General features: G+C 42.2%; 1 protein-coding gene across 1 annotated transcript in view; it reads left to right on the top strand.

Annotated features, from left to right (window-relative positions):
- LOC146830008 (uncharacterized) overlaps nt 1–21801 on the top strand; it is a 230987-nt gene that overhangs the window by 164273 nt on the left and 44913 nt on the right. The window contains exons 12-18 of the mRNA XM_085604242.1: nt 1111–1159; nt 5490–5548; nt 7269–7317; nt 11658–11716; nt 13438–13486; nt 17817–17875; nt 19597–19645. Of these exons, the coding sequence (XP_085460368.1) occupies nt 1111–1159; nt 5490–5548; nt 7269–7317; nt 11658–11716; nt 13438–13486; nt 17817–17875; nt 19597–19645 (373 nt within the window). The remainder of the gene's footprint in view (nt 1–1110; nt 1160–5489; nt 5549–7268; nt 7318–11657; nt 11717–13437; nt 13487–17816; nt 17876–19596; nt 19646–21801) is intronic.

Below are 21801 nucleotides of genomic sequence, written 5' to 3'. Positions count from 1 at the left end.
CTCTGAAAACTGGAGCACAAAAGTAATATTGTGTTTGTCTACTATCGATTTTATTGCCTTGACAAAGTCTGCATACCTATTGTGGTACAGACGAAACACGTGTTGGCCTGTTTTTCATTTGCTGCTGGGAATTTTCGCATTCAAGAACAAATAAAAGAAGACTTATACACATCGTTTATGGACATTTCTTCATGAATAACATAAAAAAACTTTTTTTTCCCTGTTTAACTTAAGGCAGACACTGCCATTTACAAATATATCAAGGAAGTGCTATTACTGAATATTTCTCATGTTTTACACTTGTAGGGTACAAGAATATTTGAGGGGTAAAAGAACAATGATAGCGGTAAATACTCTCTTTCCACATTGTCATACTAGCATCCTCCTTTAGTGCAAAATAGTAAGAGAAATAATTTCAGGAAAACTAAGGAATTATCGAGGCCAGTACTATGCCATCAAAAACACATCTCTGAGAAGGGCTTTCCATTTACACTGGTATATTTATGGTATTGCAAGGAATGATACCAAAACTTTTTGCCTCACAATGCGTTTCAGTTTAAGTAACACTGATCTTCAGTGTTATCGAAATCCACCTCATGTTCCTGTGTCTGTGTCCCAAGGTGCCAAACAAAAAAACCCTCAAAAAACAAGTTCAACATGAAGGGTATTAAACCCTTCCATCTTGACCCTGCACATCCACAATCAAAGAGACAATTATGGCATGATAAAGAACCCACATTGTTTTTGCACCCAGCTCCCTGTTTAAAGCTCTTGCCGCCTTTTCCTTTTGTTAGTCTTCTTCTCCTCCAGTGCTGCAACTCTCCTGAGGTGTGGCTGCAATTGCGCCTCTCCAGTCCTCGAGTGTTTTCTCTCTGACTGCCCTGTCTTCCTTGGCTTCTCGTTTGCCTCCATCAGCAATCCTTCCGGGACTTCCTTCTATGGCATCCTGTGGCTCTCTCCAGTCCCGCCCTTTGATTTCCAGTTCTCTATCTCTTCTGTCTCTGAGGTCCTTTTCTCCTCTGTGTTAGGCCTCTGGTTGGTTCCTTTGTTGAGTGTAGGGGAGAGTCCAGGGGGAATGGATTAACCTGTTTCTCTTCTTTTTCTTTCCAGCCTGATGACGGTGTCTACATTTCCTCGCAGGAGAACAGGGTCATACAAGGTAAGTGGTGGGGCTCCAAGTTACCTGTGTTGGACCCTTTCTCACATCCACCTTCCCTAACCTTTTTGCCTGCAAGAAATGAATCCAAAGGGTATCTAGAGAGATAGTCAGCGTTAATATGATTCTTCCCTTTTCTATGTTGGGTGGTGAATCTATAGGGTTGTAGGGCTATGATCATATGTAGAATCCTGTCATTATTTCCTTTGTTCCAGGAGAGCCACTCTAGCGGGGCATGATCTGCATATTGAGTGAACTCCCAGCCATCGAGGTAATGCCTCAGGGATTTGACAGCCCATTTGATGGCCAAGTCTTCCTTCTCCACCACTGCATAGTTCTCTCTCAGAAAAACAGTATGCGGCTAATGTATACAATAGGTCCTTTGTGTCCTTGGGAATCTGTTTTTTGAGAGGACTGATCCTAAGCCATATTCTGAGGCATCAGACTGTAAAATTAATGGTTTGATATAGTCAGGACTGAGGAGGACAGGCTTTGTTTTACGGGATTATTTTATCTGGAGAAAGGCCTGCAGGGCGTTGAGAGGTGTTTTTTAAATTCAAGGGCCAGATGTACGACCATTTTTTGCTGTCGTAAACGGGAGATCATGACACCCTCCTGCACTAAAGGAATCAAAGGCAGCATTTTCATTGTTCTATGTGTACTGCAGAATGCAGAAGGCGTGGAAAGAGGAGAAAAGGCCTGCTTTGGGGAGGCGTTAGTTTTGGCACTGCCCCAGATTTACGCTATGTTGCAAGTCTGGGACAGTGTAAAAAACCATGGGTGTTGCATAGGAACACCCTCAGCAACACCCATGGAATGCCGCTTACACATCGAGTAAGGCATTGCCTTACTCAATAGTTACCAAGCAGGTATGCACGGCAGCATAAAAGTGCTGTAGGGGTATGGTAAATATGCCAGTTAGAGTAGGTTTTCAAACATTTTGAATCACAATAGTGCCACTGACCAGCACAACATTTTTTTTTACCAATTTACATTCCAGCACAAAATGTGTTATTCATTGGAAAGTGCCTTACAAGTAACGCAAGGCAGGGCAAATCATTGCTTTACATTTCTTTGTACTAAGGGGACATTGCATGGGTGGTACATGGGTGTTCCCATGCAACCACCCATGCTTTTTGATGCACAACCCTATCTAAAAACAATTGTAGACAGGGTTTAGCACCAAAAGGTAATGCTAGTAGATTTTCCTACTTTGCAAGCATGCTGCACTGTGAAGCACACATACAAAGTGTATGTATAATATGTTGTACCCTTCCTCTACAAAACCTATGTTAGATTCCGGCACGCACCCTAGCACTATGGCACTACGGTGAAATCAGTGCCAACTCTAGGGAAAGGGAGGGTGAGTGCCATATCTCTGTAGCCCAGCTCAGAAAGATCCCCGCATATATTGGTGTGTGGCATTTATGTATTTCTTCAGGGACAAACCATTGCATAAATATGATCATTTGAATATGTTGTTTGAAATGATATACTTCTGTCTTAACAACAATTTCTTTATATTTTTTTACATCTGTTTTTTGGCAACTCACAGCTACAGCATTGGGAAGTTGCTTTGCACCAAGTTATGCGGGGATCTTTATGGGCTGGTGGGAGTCGAATCATGTATGGATCGATGAAAATGAGAAATGGACAAAATATGTTGCTTTTTGGACAAGGTACATTGATGATTTGTTTTTGATTTGGGAGGGAACCAGAGATGATCTCCTAACACACATTTTAAATAATTATCTGAATCTATCTTTCACACATAAGATATATACAATGTAGATGGATTTTCTAGATGTGAAGGTAGTAGTAATGAAGAACAAAATCACTACCAGCCTATATCAAAAAGAAATTACAGGTAACAGCATGTTACATGCTGAAAGCCAACATCCACTAAATCCCAAATGGAGCATCCTGTACAGGGAACTGCTCCGAGAAAAGCACAATTGTAGCTCAGATAGAAGCTATGAAGAAGAAAGAGACAGGATGTTTGAGAGGTTCAGGGCTAGAGGATATACCAGTATAGTCTTAGAGACAGCTAGGGAGAAAGTGGAGGGCATTTCACGAGATTCTCCCCTTAACAAAAGACAGAAAAAGAAGGAAGAAAATGTGGTACAACTGATTACTACGTTCAAAATGAAAGTCAGTCAGTCAAGAAAATGATTGCAAGACATCGGCACCTAGTTAGAAGTGATCCCACCGTAGGTAAAGAAATGCCTCTGTCTCCAAAAATCACTTACCTCAAACTTAAATCATTGTGAGATGCACTGGTACACAGTTACACTGGTACACAGAACAGAAAGGAAGGGTGTTTGCAAGAAACAGGGGGCTTTGACAAATTTAGGAGGTGTTAAGCTTGCAAGATGAGCAAGAATGTGAGGACTTACAACATTGCAACAGGTAAAGAGCTGAGGATCAGGAAATTTATAACATGTAGCAGTGATTTCTGTATCTATGTTTTGATCTGTCAGTGTGGACTGAGATATGTAGGCAGCCCGATAGGCCCAGTGAAAAAAAAGGGTGTGGTTACACTAAAGGGCTATAAAAAATCTTGATGAGACCTACGGTGTTGCTAGACATTGGGCCAAAAATCAAGGTCAGGATGCTAATCATCTTGACAGAATTGGATAGAGTGCCAGTGGTGGTAACAGGGAGAGAAAGCTAAGGCAGAAAGAGTCAGAATACATTATCTTGCTTGGCAGTAATTTCCCAGGAGGACTACAAGAGAGCGAGGAACTCCATATTCACATTGGCTGATGTGGAAGTACCCCACTTTATATACCTTTCTGTTTTTGTTGCGGAGAGTCCTGACAGCAGTTTGAGGTTTATATGGTTTATATGTTGTCCCTTCAGCGGTTTATTTCTATTATTTTCTTTCCGGCTGAACGTACTGCATCTCAACTTTTTGATTGTAATATGATGTAGTCTCCTTTGATGTACAGATGTCACTTTTATTCTTTCTGTGCTTTCCAAATGAAAGAGATAATAGCTTTCTGTGATACTCAGGTGACTTTTGCTTCTCAGCTCCATGTGAAATGAAATTAGATATTCTGTTATTTTTCTAATAAAGCAAACAAAAGGTGATGTTGGATGGAGTCACAGATTGGGATTGAATCCATCTTCATTCTTTAGCTCACTTTGCCACCTCAGTTCAGACCTAGCTATGTTCAAATCAGACTTGACCCTGTGCCTCATGGGAACAGTCCACCCGAACTGCCAAGCCACGTCTTGCCTGTACTGGAAACAAGCATCCTGGGACTGGTTTCTGGGAAACACCCTTCATCAGCCAGGCTAGCTTGCATCCAGTGGCAAAGTGAGCAAGGGGCCCATGTCTGGGCGTACCCTGCCAACTTAGGGCGAACAAAGCAAACATAAGGACATGATAGACAGAGCGCTGAAACTTTTCAGACATTCACCCCCAGTCACAGATCTGGGTTGAAGCCACCATCAATCTTTAGCTCACTTCACCACCTCAGTTTAGACGCAGCTATTTGCAAATCATTCTTGATCCTGTGCCTCATGTGAACAGTCCAGCCCGAACTGCTAAGCCAGGTTTTCCCTGAACAGGAAACAAGCATCCTAGGACCAGTTGCAAAGGAGGTCCTGATGGTTGACAGTGTTGAATGGAGCGGATAAGTCCAGGAGGAACAGGAGGCAGGAGTTTCTGGAGTCGGTGATGCTAAGGGAGTCAGTGACTATTTGTAGCATCAAAGTTGTTATACTGTCTCCTTGGTGGAAACTTGATTTGAGAGAGTCTAGGATGTTGTTTGGTTGAATGTATGAGGGTATGAATGGGTTTTTGGGTGGCAAGGGTATTTTTTATGCTTTAGGGTGGGTAAGGGTAATTAGTCATCAAGGGAATTTTTAGGGCTTAGGGTGGGTATGTGGTATTGGGTGGCAAGAGTAATTTTGGTTGTTAGGTGGCAAAGTACTTTTTAGTGTTTAGAGTGGGTATCAGTTTTTGGGTGGCAAATCTAATTTTAGGGTGGGGGATAGGTATGGGTTTTTGGGTGGTAAGGGAATTTTAGGGTTAAGCGTGGGAACGGGTTTTTATGTGGCTAGGGTGATTTTTGATAGGTATAGGTCTTTGGCTGACATGCATATTTTTAGGGTTAAGGGTGGGTAAGGGTTTTTAGGTGGCAAGGGGATTTTTGGTGATTAGGGTGGTGTGGGAAGGATGAGTGGAAACAGAATCTAGGAGACTTGATATGTTTTTCAATTTTTGTGTATTTATTAGTCGAGTATGATATACATGGGAACATTTAGTGTTCTGGAATCCTGCTTTTCTGTGCTGAATCACGTCTTCTCTTCTTCCGTCTTTCAGGTATGTCTTCTCCAGGCACAGGTCCACAGGAGGCTAAAAAAAAAGAGGAGAATACGGCGGTGAGCATCTTGAATTTTTTTATTTTTAGTGAGCTGGAGCTCGGACAGTTTCCTTCACCACACCGCCAGTGAATGTGAAGAGGTAGGGTTCACACACTTGTAGGGTAACAAGAAGAGGGTAATAGCAATCCCTGATAACGGATAGGCCGCACTTCTGGTCTAACATCAAAAAAGTAAAAGCGCCCTAGTAGTGTGGAGGGTAGGAGTGCTGTAAACACTGAAAACACTGATTACCCAACAGTAGTAGGGCTTACTACAGCATATGACGCTCGGTTCGCGTGGTGTCACTAACGGGAACCGGCTTATCAAGGCGTGGTTTTCCCTTCCCTATCTACTACTCTGATGATCTGTTAGCATCTTGTTACATACGCACAGATAGCCGGCTTATCAAGGCATGGTTCACTCCACCTAACAAACTTACCTGCCCGAGCTCTCCAGAATGGATTCAGCGAGATAGAAATACTCAGCTTATATTTACTATCTGACTCACATTGATCCTGCTGTTCCGCAGCTGCCGATACTTGTATCGATTACCATATATTTCCAAGAGTGCTCAAGATACTGCTTTGATGTGTTACGCCTATTACGTTTCTTTCATGGGTTTTGGCATGCTCTGAAAACTGGGAAACAAAAGTAATATTGTTTTTGTCTACTATCGATTTAATTGCCTTGACAAAGTCTACATACCTATTGTGGTACAGACGAAACACGTGTTGGCCTATTTTTCATTTGCTGCTGGGAATTTTTGCATTCAAGAACAAATAAAAGAAGACTTATACACATCGTTTATGGACATTTCTTCATGAATAACATAAAAAAACTTTTTTTCCCTGTTTAACTTAAGGCAGACACTGCCATTTACAAATATATCAAGGAAGTGCTATTACTGAATATTTCTCATGTTTTACACTTGTAGGGTACAAGAATATTTGAGGGGTAAAAGAACAATGATAGCGGTAAATACTCTCTTTCCACTTTGTCATACTAGCATCCTCCTTTAGTGCAAAATAGTAAGAGAAATTATTTCAGAAAAACTAAGGAATTATCGAGGCCAGTACTATGCCATCAAAAACACATCTCTGAGAAGGGCTTTCCATTTACACTGGTATATTTATGGTATTGCAAGGAATGATACCAAAACTTTTTGCCTCACAATGCGTTTCAGTTTAAGTAACACTGATCTTCAGTGTTATCGAAATCCACCTCATGTTCCTGTGTCTGTGTCCCAAGGTGCCAAACAAAAAAACCCTCAAAAAACAAGTTCAACATGAAGGGTATTAAACCCTTCCATCTTGACCCTGCACATCCACAATCAAAGAGACAATCATGGCATGATAAAGAACCCACATTGTTTTTGCACCCAGCTCCCTGTTTAAAGCTCTTGCCGCCTTTTCCTTTTGTTAGTCTTCTTCTCCTCCAGTGCTGCAACTCTCCTGAGGTGTGGCTGCAATTGCGCCTCTCCAGTCCTCGAGTGTTTTCTCTCTGACTGCCCTGTCTTCCTTGGCTTCTCGTTTGCCTCCATCAGCAATCCTTCCGGGGCTTCCTTCTATGGCATCCTGTGGCTCTCTCCAGTCCCGCCCTTTGATTTCCAGTTCTCTATCTCTTCTGTCTCTGAGGTCCTTTTCTCCTCTGTGTTAGGCCTCTGGTTGGTTCCTTTGTTGAGTGTAGGGGAGAGTCCAGGGGGAATGGATTAACCTGTTTCTCTTCTTTTTCTTTCCAGCCTGATGACGGTGTCTACATTTCCTCGCAGGAGAACAGGGTCATACAAGGTAAGTGGTGGGGCTCCAAGTTACCTGTGTTGGACCCTTTCTCTCATCCACCTTCCCTAACCTTTTTGCCTGCAAGAAATGAATCCAAAGGGTATCTAGAGAGATAGTCAGCGTTAATATGATTCTTCCCTTTTCTATGTTGGGTGGTGAATCTATAGGGTTGTAGGGCTATGATCATATGTAGAATCCTGTCATTATTTCCTTTGTTCCAGGAGAGCCACTCTAGCGGGGCATGATCTGCATATTGAGTGAACTCCCAGCCATCGAGGTAATGCCTCAGGGATTTGACAGCCCATTTGATGGCCAAGTCTTCCTTCTCCACCACTGCATAGTTCTCTCTCAGAAAAACAGTATGCGGCTAATGTATACAATAGGTCCTTTGTGTCCTTGGGAATCTGTTTTTTGAGAGGACTGATCCTAAGCCATATTCTGAGGCATCAGACTGTAAAATTAATGGTTTGATATAGTCAGGACTGAGGAGGACAGGCTTTGTTTTAAGGGATTATTTTATCTGGAGAAAGGCCTGCAGGGCGTTGAGAGGTGTTTTTTAAATTCAAGGGCCAGATGTACGACCATTTTTTGCTGTCGTAAACGGGAGATCATGACACCCTCCTGCACTAAAGGAATCAAAGGCAGCATTTTCATTGTTCTATGTGTACTGCAGAATGCAGAAGGCGTGGAAAGAGGGGAAAAGGCCTGCTTTGGGGAGGCGTTAGTTTTGGCACTGCCCCAGATTTACGCTATGTTGCAAGTCTGGGACAGTGTAAAAAACCATGGGTGTTGCATAGGAACACCCTCAGCAACACCCATGGAATGCCCCTTACACATCGAGTAAGGCATTGCCTTACTCAATAGTTACCAAGCAGGTATGCACGGCAGCATAAAAGTGCTGTAGGGGTATGGTAAATATGCCAGTTAGAGTAGGTTTTCAAACATTTTGAATCACAAAAGTGCCACTGACCAGCACAACATTTTTTTTTTACCAATTTACATTCCAGCACAAAATGTGTTCTTCATTGGAAAGTGCCTTACAAGTAACGCAAGGCAGGGCAAATCATTGCTTTACATTTCTTTGTACTAAGGGGACATTGCATGGGTGGTACATGGGTGTTCCCATGCAACCACCCATGCTTTTTGATGCACAACCCTATCTAAAAACAATTGTAGACAGGGTTTAGCACCAAAAGGTAATGCTAGTAGGTTTTCCTACTTTGCAAGCATGCTGCACTGTGAAGCACACATACAAAGTGTATGCATAATATGTTGTACCCTTCCTCTACAAAACCTATGTTAGATTCCGGCACGCACCCTAGCACTATGGCACTACGGTGAAATCAGCGCCAACTCTAGGGAAAGGGAAGGTGAGTGCCATATCTCTGTAGCCCAGCTCAGAAAGATCCCCGCATATATTGGTGTGTGGCATTTATGTATTTCTTCAGGGACAAACCATTGCATAAATATGATCATTTGAATATGTTGTTTGAAATGATATACTTCTGTCTTAACAACAATTTTTTTATATTTTTTAACATCTGTTTTTTGGCAACTCACAGCTACAGCAATGGGCAGTTGCTTTGCACCAAGTTATGCGGGGATCTTTATGGGCTGGTGGGAGTCGAATCATGTATGGATCGATGAAAATGAGAAATGGACAAAATATGTTGCTTTTTGGACAAGGTACATTGATGATTTGTTTTTGATTTGAGAGGGAACCAGAGATGATCTCCTAACACACATTTTAAATAATTATCTGAATCTATCTTTCACACATAAGATATATACAATGTAGATGGATTTTCTAGATGTGAAGGTAGTAGTAATGAAGAACAAAATCACTACCAGCCTATATCAAAAAGAAATTACAGGTAACAGCATGTTACATGCTGAAAGCCAACATCCACTAAATCCCAAGTGGAGCATCCAGTACAGGGAACTGCTCCGAGAAAAGCACAATTGTAGCTCAGATAGAAGCTATGAAGAAGAAAGAGACAGGATGTTTGAGAGGTTCAGGGCTAGAGGATATACCAGTATAGTCTTAGAGACAGCTAGGGAGAAAGTGGAGGGCATTTCACGAGATTCTCCCCTTAACAAAAGACAGAAAAAGAAGGAAGAAAATGTGATACAACTGATTACTACGTTCAAAATGAAAGTCAGTCAGTCAAGAAAATGATTGCAAGACATCGGCACCTAGTTAGAAGTGATCCCATCGTAGGTAAAGAAATGCCTCTGTCTCCAAAAATCACTTACCTCAAACTTAAATCATTGTGAGATGCACTGGTACACAGTTACACTGGTACACAGAAAAGAAAGGAAGGTAGTTTGCAAGAAACAGGGGGCTTTGACAAATTTAGGAGGTGTTAAGCTTGCAAGATGAGCAAGAATGTGAGGACTTACAACATTGCAACAGGTAAAGAGCTGAGGATCAGGAAATTTATAACATGTAGCAGTGATTTCTGTATCTATGTTTTGATCTGTCAGTGTGGACTGAGATATGTAGGCAGCCCGATAGGCCCAGTGAAAAAAAAGGGTGTGGTTACACTAAAGGGCTATAAAAAATCTTGATGAGACCTACGGTGTTGCTAGACATTGGGCCAAAAATCAAGGTCAGGATGCTAATCATCTTGACAGAATTGGATAGAGTGCCAGTGGTGGTAACAGGGAGAGAAAGCTAAGGCAGAAAGAGTCAGAATACATTATCTTGCTTGGCAGTAATTTCCCAGGAGGACTACACGAGAGCGAGGAACTCCATATTCACATTGGCTGATGTGGAAGTACCCCACTTTATATACCTTTCTGTTTTTGTTGCGGAGAGACCTGCCAGCAGTTTGAGGTTTATATGGTTTATATGGTTTATATGTTGTGCCTTCAGCGGTTTATTTAAATTATTTTCTTTCCGGCTGAACGTACTGCATCTCAACTTTTTGATTGTAATATGATGTAGTCTCCTTTGATGTACAGATGTCACTTTTATTCTTTCTGTGCTTTCCAAATGAAAGAGATAAAAGCTTTCTGTGATACTCAGGTGACTTTTGCTTCTCAGCTCCATGTGAAATGAAATTAGATATTCTGTGATTTTTCTAATAAAGCAAACAAAAGGTGATGTTGGATGGAGTCACAGATTGGGGTTGAATCCATCTTCATTCTTTAGCTCACTTTGCCACCTCAGTTCAGACCTAGCTATGTTCAAATCAGACTTGACCCTGTGCCTCATGGGGACAGTCCACCCGAACTGCCAAGCCACGTCTTGCCTGTACTGGAAACAAGCATCCTGGGACTGGTTTCTGGGAAACACCCTTCATCAGCCAGGCTAGCTTGCATCCAGTGGCAAAGTGAGCAAGGGGCCCATGTCTGGGCGTACCCTGCCAACTTAGGGCGAACAAAGCAAACATAAGGACATGATAGACAGAGCGCTGAAACTTTTCAGACATTCACCCCCAGTCACAGATCTGGGTTGAAGCCACCATCAATCTTTAGCTCACTTCACCACCTCAGTTTAGACGCAGCTATTTGCAAATCATTCTTGATCCTGTGCCTCATGTGAACAGTCCAGCCCGAACTGCTAAGCCAGGTCTTCCCTGAACAGGAAACAAGCATCCTAGGACCAGTTGCAAAGGAGGTCCTGATGGTTGACAGTGTTGAATGGAGCGGATAAGTCCAGGAGGAACAGGAGGCAGGAGTTTCTGGAGACGGTGATGCTAAGGGAGTCAGTGACTATTTGTAGCATCAAAGTTGTTATACTGTCTCCTTGGTGGAAACTTGATTTGAGAGAGTCTAGGATGTTGTTTGGTTGAATGTATGAGGGTATGAATGGGTTTTTGGGTGGCAAGGGTATTTTTTATGCTTTAGGGTGGGTAAGGGTAATTAGTCATCAAGGGAATTTTTAGGGCATAGGGTGGGTATGTGGTATTGGGTGGCAAGAGTAATTTTGGTTTTTAGGTGGCAAAGTACTTTTTAGTGTTTAGAGTGGGTATCAGTTTTTGGGTGGCAAATGTAATTTTAGGGTGGGGGATAGGTATGGGTTTTTGGGTGGTAAGGGAATTTTAGGGTTAAGCGTGGGAATGGGTTTTTATGAGGCTAGGGTGATTTTTGATAGGTATAGGTCTTTGGCTGACATGCATATTTTTAAGGTTAAGGGTGGGTAAGGGTTTTTAGGTGGCAAGGGGATTTTTGGTGGTTAGGGTGGTGTAGGAAGGATGAGTGGAAACAGAATCTAGGAGGCTTGATATGTTTTTCAATTTTTGTGTATTTATTGGTCGTGTATGATATACATGGGAACATTTAGTGTTCTGGAATCCTGCTTTTCTGTGCTGAATCACGTCTTCTCTTCTTCCGTCTTTCAGGTATGTCTTCTCCAGGCACAGGTCCCCAGGAGGCTAAAAAAAAAGAGGAGAATACGGCGGTGAGTATCTTTAATTTTTTTATTTTTAGTGAGCTGGAGCTCGGACAGTTTCCTTCACCACACCGCCAGTGAATATGAAGAGGTAGGGTTCACACACTTGTAGGGTAACAAGAAGAGGGTAATAGCAATCCCTGATAAGGGATAGGCCGCACTTCTGGTCTAAGATCAAAAAAGTAAAAGCGCCCTAGTAGTGTGGAGGGTAGGAGTGCTGTAAACACTGAAAACACTGATTACCCAACAGTAGTAGGGCTTACTACAGCATATGACGCTCGGTTCGCGTGGTGTCACTAACTGGAGCCGGCTTATCAAGGCGTGGTTTTCCCTTCCCTATCTACTACTCTGATGATCTGTTAGCATCTTGTTACATACGCACAGATAGCCGGCTTATCAAGGCATGGTTCACTCCACCTAACAAACTTACCTGCCCGAGCTCTCCAGAATGGATTCAGCGAGATAGAGGTACTCAGCTTATATTTACTATCTGACTCACATTGATCCTGCTGTTCCGCAGCTGCCGATACTTGTATCGATTACCATATATTTCCAAGAGTGCTCAAGATACTGCTTTGATGTGTTACGCCTATTACGTTTCTTCATGGGTTTTGGCATGCTCTGAAAACTGGAGCACAAAAGTAATATTGTGTTTGTCTACTATCGATTTTATTGCCTTGACAAAGTCTGCATACCTATTGTGGTACAGACGAAACACGTGTTGGCCTGTTTTTCATTTGCTGCTGGGAATTTTCGCATTCAAGAACAAATAAAAGAAGACTTATACACATCGTTTATGGACATTTCTTCATGAATAACATAAAAAAACTTTTTTTTCCCTGTTTAACTTAAGGCAGACACTGCCATTTACAAATATATCAAGGAAGTGCTATTACTGAATATTTCTCATGTTTTACACTTGTAGGGTACAAGAATATTTGAGGGGTAAAAGAACAATGATAGCGGTAAATACTCTCTTTCCACATTGTCATACTAGCATCCTCCTTTAGTGCAAAATAGTAAGAGAAATAATTTCAGGAAAACTAAGGAATTATCGAGGCCAGTACTATGCCATCAAAAACACATCTCTGAGAAGGGCTTTCCATTTACACTGGTATATTTATGGTATTGCAAGGAATGATACCAAAACTTTTTGCCTCACAATGCGTTTCAGTTTAAGTAACACTGATCTTCAGTGTTATCAAAATCCACCTCATGTTCCTGTGTCTGTGTCCCAAGGTGCCAAACAAAAAAACCCTCAAAAAACAAGTTCAACATGAAGGGTATTAAACCCTTCCATCTTGACCCTGCACATCCACAATCAAAGAGACAATTATGGCATGATAAAGAACCCACATTGTTTTTGCACCCAGCTCCCTGTTTAAAGCTCTTGCCGCCTTTTCCTTTTGATAGTCTTCTTCTCCTCCAGTGCTGCAACTCTCCTGAGGTGTGGCTGCAATTGCGCCTCTCCAGTCCTCGAGTGTTTTCTCTCTGACTGCCCTGTCTTCCATTGGCTTCTCGTTTGCCTCCATCAGTAATCCTTCCGGGGCTTCCTTCTATGGCATCCTGTGGCTCTCTCCAGTCCCGCCCTTTGATTTCCAGTTCTCTATCTCTTCTGTCTCTGAGGTCCTTTTCTCCTCTGTGTTAGGCCTCTGGTTGGTTCCTTTGTTGAGTGTAGGGGAGAGTCCAGGGGGAATGGATTAACCTGTTTCTCTTCTTTTTCTTTCCAGCCTGATGACGGTGTCTACATTTCCTCGCAGGAGAACAGGGTCATACAAGGTAAGTGGTGGGGCTCCAAGTTACCTGTGTTGGACCCTTTCTCACATCCACCTTCCCTAACCTTTTTGCCTGCAAGAAATGAATCCAAAGGGTATCTAGAGAGATAGTCAGCGTTAATATGATTCTTCCCTTTTCTATGTTGGGTGGTGAATCTATAGGGTTGTAGGGCTATGATCATATGTAGAATCCTGTCATTATTTCCTTTGTTCCAGGAGAGCCACTCTAGCGGGGCATGATCTGCATATTGAGTGAACTCCCAGCCATCGAGGTAATGCCTCAGGGATTTGACAGCCCATTTGATGGCCAAGTCTTCCTTCTCCACCACTGCATAGTTCTCTCTCAGAAAAACAGTATGCGGCTAATGTATACAATAGGTCCTTTGTGTCCTTGGGAATCTGTTTTTTGAGAGGACTGATCCTAAGCCATATTCTGAGGCATCAGACTGTAAAATTAATGGTTTGATATAGTCAGGACTGAGGAGGACAGGCTTTGTTTTAAGGGATTATTTTATCTGGAGAAAGGCCTGCAGGGCGTTGAGAGGTGTTTTTTAAATTCAAGGGCCAGATGTACGACCATTTTTTGCTGTCGTAAACGGGAGATCATGACACCCTCCTGCACTAAAGGAATCAAAGGCAGCATTTTCATTGTTCTATGTGTACTGCAGAATGCAGAAGGCGTGGAAAGAGGAGAAAAGGCCTGCTTTGGGGAGGCGTTAGTTTTGGCACTGCCCCAGATTCACGCTATGTTGCAAGTCTGGGACAGTGTAAAAAACCATGGGTGTTGCATAGGAACACCCTCAGCAACACCCATGGAATTCCGCTTACACATCGAGTAAGGCATTGCCTTACTCAATAGTTACCAAGCAGGTATGCACGGCAGCATAAAAGTGCTGTAGGGGTATGGTAAATATGCCAGTTAGAGTAGGTTTTCAAACATTTTGAATCACAAAAGTGCCACTGACCAGCACAACATTTTTTTTTACCAATTTACATTCCAGCACAAAATGTGTTCTTCATTGGAAAGTGCCTTACAAGTAACGCAAGGCAGGGCAAATCATTGCTTTACATTTCTTTGTACTAAGGGGACATTGCATGGGTGGTACATGGGTGTTCCCATGCAACCACCCATGCTTTTTGATGCACAACCCTATCTAAAAACAATTGTAGACAGGGTTTAGCACCAAAAGGTAATGCTAGTAGATTTTCCTACTTTGCAAGCATGCTGCACTGTGAAGCACACATACAAAGTGTATGCATAATATGTTGTACCCTTCCTCTACAAAACCTATGTTAGATTCCGGGACGCACCCTAGCACTATGGCACTACGGTGAAATCAGCGCCAACTCTAGGGAAAGGGAGGGTGAGTGCCATATCTCTGTAGCCCAGCTCAGAAAGATCCCCGCATATATTGGTGTGTGGCATTTATGTATTTCTTCAGGGACAAACCATTGCATAAATATGATCATTTGAATATGTTGTTTGAAACGATATACTTCTGTCTTAACAACAATTTCTTTATATTTTTTAACATCTGTTTTTTGGCAACTCACAGCTACAGCAATGGGAAGTTGCTTTGCACCAAGTTATGCGGGGATCTTTATGGGCTGGTGGGAGTCGAATCATGTATGGATCGATGAAAATGAGATATGGACAAAATATGTTGCTTTTTGGACAAGGTACATTGATGATTTGTTTTTGATTTGGGAGGGAACCAGAGATGATCTCCTAACACACATTTTAAATAATTATCTGAATCTATCTTTCACACATAAGATATATACAATGTAGATGGATTTTCTAGATGTGAAGGTAGTAGTAATGAAGAACAAAATCACTACCAGCCTATATCAAAAAGAAATTACAGGTAACAGCATGTTACATGCTGAAAGCCAACATCCACTAAATCCCAAGTGGAGCATCCAGTACAGGGAACTGCTCCGAGAAAAGCACAATTGTAGCTCAGATAGAAGCTATGAAGAAGAAAGAGACAGGATGTTTGAGAGGTTCAGGGCTAGAGGATATACCAGTATAGTCTTAGAGACAGCTAGGGAGAAAGTGGAGGGCATTTCACGAGATTCTCCCCTTAACAAAAGACAGAAAAAGAAGGAAGAAAATGTGGTACAACTGATTACTACGTTCAAAATGAAAGTCAGTCAGTAAAGAAAATGATTGCAAGACATCGGCACCTAGTTAGAAGTGATCCCATCGTAGGTAAAGAAATGCCTCTGTCTCCAAAAATTACTTACCTCAAACTTAAATCATTGTGAGATGCACTGGTACACAGTTACACTGGTACACAGAACAGAAAGGAAGGGTGTTTGCAAGAGACAGGGGGCTTTGACAAATTTAGGAGGTGTTAAGCTTGCAAGATGAGCAAGAATGTGAGGACTTACAACATTGCAACAGGTAAAGAGCTGAGGATCAGGAAATTTATAACATGTAGCAGTGATTTCTGTATCTATGTTTTGATCTGTCAGTGTGGACTGAGATATGTAGGCAGCCCGATAGGCCCAGTGAAAAAAAAGGGTGTGGTTACACTAAAGGGCTATAAAAAATCTTGATGAGACCTACGGTGTTGCTAGACATTGGGCCAAAAATCAAGGTCAGGATGCTAATCATCTTGACAGAATTGGATAGAGTGCCAGTGGTGGTAACAGGGAGAGAAAGCTAAGGCAGAAAGAGTCAGAATACATTATCTTGCTTGGCAGTAATTTCCCAGGAGGACTACAAGAGAGCGAGGAACTCCATATTCACATTGGCTGATGTGGAAGTACCCCACTTTATATACCTTTCTGTTTTTGTTGCGGAGAGTCCTGACAGCAGTTTGAGGTTTATATGGTTTATATGTTGTGCCTTCAGCGGTTTATTTCTATTATTTTCTTTCCGGCTGAACGTACTGCATCTCAACTTTTTGATTGTAATATGATGTAGTCTCCTTTGATGTACAGATGTCACTTTTATTCTTTCTGTGATTTCCAAATGAAAGAGATAAAAGCTTTCTGTGATACTCAGGTGACTTTTGCTTCTCAGCTCCATGTGAAATGAAATTAGATATTCTGTGATTTTTCTAATAAAGCAAACAAAAGGTGATGTTGGATGGAGTCACAGATTGGGGTTGAATCCATCTTCATTCTTTAGCTCACTTTGCCACCTCAGTTCAGACCTAGCTATGTTCAAATCAGACTTGACCCTGTGCCTCATGGGAACAGTCCACCCGAACTGCCAAGCCACGTCTTGCCTGTACTGGAAACAAGCATCCTGGGACTGGTTTCTGGGAAACACCCTTCATCAGCCAGGCTAGCTTGCATCCAGTGGCAAAGTGAGCAAGGGGCCCATGTCTGGGCGTACCCTGCCAACTTAGGGCGAACAAAGCAAACATAAGGACATGATAGACAGAGCGCTGAAACTTTTCAGACATTCACCCCCAGTCACAGATCTGGGTTGAAGCCACCATCAATCTTTAGCTCACTTCACCACCTCAGTTTAGACGCAGCTATTTGCAAATCATTCTTGATCCTGTGCCTCATGTGAACAGTCCAGCCCGAACTGCTAAGCCAGGTCTTCCCTGAACAGGAAACAAGCATCCTAGGACCAGTTGCAAAGGAGGTCCTGATGGTTGACAGTGTTGAATGGAGCGGATAAGTCCAGGAGGAACAGGAGGCAGGAGTTTCTGGAGACGGTGATGCTAAGGGAGTCAGTGACTATTTGTAGCATCAAAGTTGTTATACTGTCTCCTTGGTGGAAACTTGATTTGAGAGAGTCTAGGATGTTGTTTGGTTGAATGTATAAGGGTATGAATGGGTTTTTGGGTGGCAAGGGTATTTTTTATGCTTTAGGGTGGGTAAGGGTAATTAGTCATCAAGGGAATTTTTAGGGCATAGGGTGGGTATGTGGTATTGGGTGGCAAGAGTAATTTTGGTTTTTAGGTGGCAAAGTACTTTTTAGTGTTTAGAGTGGGTATCAGTTTTTGGGTGGCAAATGTAATTTTAGGGTGGGGGATAGGTATGGGTTTTTGGGTGGTAAGGGAATTTTAGGGTTAAGCGTGGGAATGGGTTTTTATGAGGCTAGGGTGATTTTTGATAGGTATAGGTCTTTGGCTGACATGCATATTTTTAAGGTTAAGGGTGGGTAAGGGTTTTTAGGTGGCAAGGGGATTTTTGGTGATTAGGGTGGTGTGGGAAGGATGAGTGGAAACAGAATCTAGGAGGCTTGATATGTTTTTCAATTTTTGTGTATTTATTGGTCGTGTATGATATACATGGGAACATTTAGTGTTCTGGAATCCTGCTTTTCTGTGCTGAATCACGTCTTCTCTTCTTCCGTCTTTCAGGTATGTCTTCTCCAGGCACAGGTCCCCAGGAGGCTAAAAAAAAAGAGGAGAATACGGCGGTGAGTATCTTGAATTTTTTTATTTTTAGTGAGCTGGAGCTCGGACAGTTTCCTTCACCACACCGCCAGTGAATATGAAGAGGTAGGGTTCACACACTTGTAGGGTAAGAAGAAGAGGGTAATAGCAATCCCTGATAAGGGATAGGCCGCACTTCTGGTCTAACATCAAAAAAGTAAAAGCGCCCTAGTAGTGTGGAGGGTAGGAGTGCTGTAAACACTGAAAACACTGATTACCCAACAGTAGTAGGGCTTACTACAGCATATGACGCTCGGTTCGCGTGGTGTCACTAACGGGAACCGGCTTATCAAGGCGTGGTTTTCCCTTCCCTATCTACTACTCTGATGATCTGTTAGCATCTTGTTACATACGCACAGATAGCCGGCTTATCAAGGCATGGTTCACTCCACCTAACAAACTTACCTGCACGAGCTCTCTAGAATGGATTCAGCGAGATAGAAATACTCAGCTTATATTTACTATCTGACTCACATTGATCCTGCTGTCCGCAGCTGCCGATACTTGTATCGATTACCATATATTTCCAAGAGTGCTCAAGATACTGCTTTGATGTGTTACGCCTATTACGTTTCTTTCATGGGTTTTGGCATGCTCTGAAAACTGGGAAACAAAAGTAATATTGTGTTTGTCTACTATTGATTTTATTGCCTTGACAAAGTCTACATACCTATTGTGGTACAGACGAAACACGTGTTGGCCTATTTTTCATTTGCTGCTGGGAATTTTCGCATTCAAGAACAAATAAAAGAAGACTTATACACATCGTTTATGGACATTTCTTCATGAATAACATAAAAAAACTTTTTTTTCCCTGTTTAACTTAAGGCAGACACTGCCATTTACAAATATATCAAGGAAGTGCTATTACTGAATATTTCTCATGTTTTACACTTGTAGGGTACAAGAATATTTGAGGGGTAAAAGAACAATGATAGCGGTAAATACTCTCTTTCCACATTGTCATACTAGCATCCTCCTTTAGTGCAAAATAGTAAGAGAAATAATTTCAGAAAAACTAAGGAATTATCGAGGCCAGTACTATGCCATCAAAAACACATCTCTGAGAAGGGCTTTCCATTTACACTGGTATATTTATGGTATTGCAAGGAATGATACCAAAACTTTTTGCCTCACAATGCGTTTCAGTTTAAGTAACACTGATCTTCAGTGTTATCGAAATCCACCTCATGTTCCTGTGTCTGTGTCCCAAGGTGCCAAACAAAAAAACCCTCAAAAAACAAGTTCAACATGAAGGGTATTAAACCCTTCCATCTTGACCCTGCACATCCACAATCAAAGAGACAATTATGGCATGATAAAGAACCCACATTGTTTTTGCACCCAGCTCCCTGTTTAAAGCTCTTGCCGCCTTTTCCTTTTGTTAGTCTTCTTCTCCTCCAGTGCTGCAACTCTCCTGAGGTGTGGCTGCAATTGCGCCTCTCCAGTCCTCGAGTGTTTTCTCTCTGACTGCCCTGTCTTCCATTGGCTTCTCGTTTGCCTCCATCAGCAATCCTTCCGGGGCTTCCTTCTATGGCATCCTGTGGCTCTCTCCAGTCCCGCCCTTTGATTTCCAGTTCTCTATCTCTTCTGTCTCTGAGGTCCTTTTCTCCTCTGTGTTAGGCCTCTGGTTGGTTCCTTTGTTGAGTGTAGGGGAGAGTCCAGGGGGAATGGATTAACCTGTTTCTCTTCTTTTTCTTTCCAGCCTGATGACGGTGTCTACATTTCCTCGCAGGAGAACAGGGTCATACAAGGTAAGTGGTGGGGCTCCAAGTTACCTGTGTTGGACCCTTTCTCACATCCACCTTCCCTAACCTTTTTGCCTGCAAGAAATGAATCCAAAGGGTATCTAGAGAGATAGTCAGCGTTAATATGATTCTTCCCTTTTCTATGTTGGGTGGTGAATCTATAGGGTTGTAGGGCTATGATCATATGTAGAATCCTGTCATTATTTCCTTTGTTCCAGGAGAGCCACTCTAGCGGGGCATGATCTGCATATTGAGTGAACTCCCAGCCATCGAGGTAATGCCTCAGGGATTTGACAGCCCATTTGATGGCCAAGTCTTCCTTCTCCACCACTGCATAGTTCTTTCTCAGAAAAACAGTATGCGGCTAATGTATACAATAGGTCCTTTGTGTCCTTGGGAATCTGTTTTTTGAGAGGACTGATCCTAAGCCATATTCTGAGGCATCAGACTGTAAAATTAATGGTTTGATATAGTCAGGACTGAGGAGGACAGGCTTTGTTTTAAGGGATTATTTTATCTGGAGAAAGGCCTGCAGGGCGTTGAGAGGTGTTTTTTAAATTCAAGGGCCAGATGTACGACCATTTTTTGCTGTCGTAAACGGGAGATCATGACACCCTCCTGCACTAAAGGAATCAAAGGCAGCATTTTCATTGTTCTATGTGTACTGCAGAATGCAGAAGGCGTGGAAAGAGGAGAAAAGGCCTGCTTTGGGGAGGCGTTAGTTTTGGCACTGCCCCAGATTTACGCTATGTTGCAAGTCTGGGACAGTGTAAAAAACCATGGGTGTTGCATAGGAACACCCTCAGCAACACCCATGGAATGCCGCTTACACATCGAGTAAGGCATTGCCTTACTCAATAGTTACCAAGCAGGTATGCACGGCAGCATAAAAGTGCTGTAGGGGTATGGTAAATATGCCAGTTAGAGTAGGTTTTCAAACATTTTGAATCACAAAAGTGCCACTGACCAGCACAACATTTTTTTTTTACCAATTTACATTCCAGCACAAAATGTGTTCTTCATTGGAAAGTGCCTTACAAGTAACGCAAGGCAGGGCAAATCATTGCTTTACATTTCTTTGTACTAAGGGGACATTGCATGGGTGGTACATGGGTGTTCCCATGCAACCACCCATGCTTTTTGATGCACAACCCTATCTAAAAACAATTGTAGACAGGGTTTAGCACCAAAAGGTAATGCTAGTAGGTTTTCCTACTTTGCAAGCATGCTGCACTGTGAAGCACACATACAAAGTGTATGCATAATATGTTGTACCCTTCCTCTACAAAACCTATGTTAGATTCCGGCACGCACCCTAGCACTATGGCACTACGGTGAAATCAGCGCCAACTCTAGGGAAAGGGAAGGTGAGTGCCATATCTCTGTAGCCCAGCTCAGAAAGATCCCCGCATATATTGGTGTGTGGCATTTATGTATTTCTTCAGGGACAAACCATTGCATAAATATGATCATTTGAATATGTTGTTTGAAATGATATACTTCTGTCTTAACAACAATTTTTTTATATTTTTTAACATCTGTTTTTTGGCAACTCACAGCTACAGCAATGGGCAGTTGCTTTGCACCAAGTTATGCGGGGATCTTTATGGGCTGGTGGGAGTCGAATCATGTATGGATCGATGAAAATGAGAAATGGACAAAATATGTTGCTTTTTGGACAAGGTACATTGATGATTTGTTTTTGATTTGAGAGGGAACCAGAGATGATCTCCTAACACACATTTTAAATAATTATCTGAATCTATCTTTCACACATAAGATATATACAATGTAGATGGATTTTCTAGATGTGAAGGTAGTAGTAATGAAGAACAAAATCACTACCAGCCTATATCAAAAAGAAATTACAGGTAACAGCATGTTACATGCTGAAAGCCAACATCCACTAAATCCCAAGTGGAGCATCCAGTACAGGGAACTGCTCCGAGAAAAGCACAATTGTAGCTCAGATAGAAGCTATGAAGAAGAAAGAGACAGGATGTTTGAGAGGTTCAGGGCTAGAGGATATACCAGTATAGTCTTAGAGACAGCTAGGGAGAAAGTGGAGGGCATTTCACGAGATTCTCCCCTTAACAAAAGACAGAAAAAGAAGGAAGAAAATGTGGTACAACTGATTACTACGTTCAAAATGAAAGTCAGTC

The sequence above is a fragment of the Triturus cristatus genome, chromosome 5_1, assembly GCF_964204655.1.
Source record: "Triturus cristatus chromosome 5_1, aTriCri1.1, whole genome shotgun sequence".
In the NCBI taxonomy this organism is placed as follows: Eukaryota; Metazoa; Chordata; class Amphibia; order Caudata; family Salamandridae; genus Triturus; species Triturus cristatus.
The sequence above is the reverse complement of the archived record's forward strand: the minus strand, read 5'-3'. Positions and strand labels throughout refer to the sequence as shown.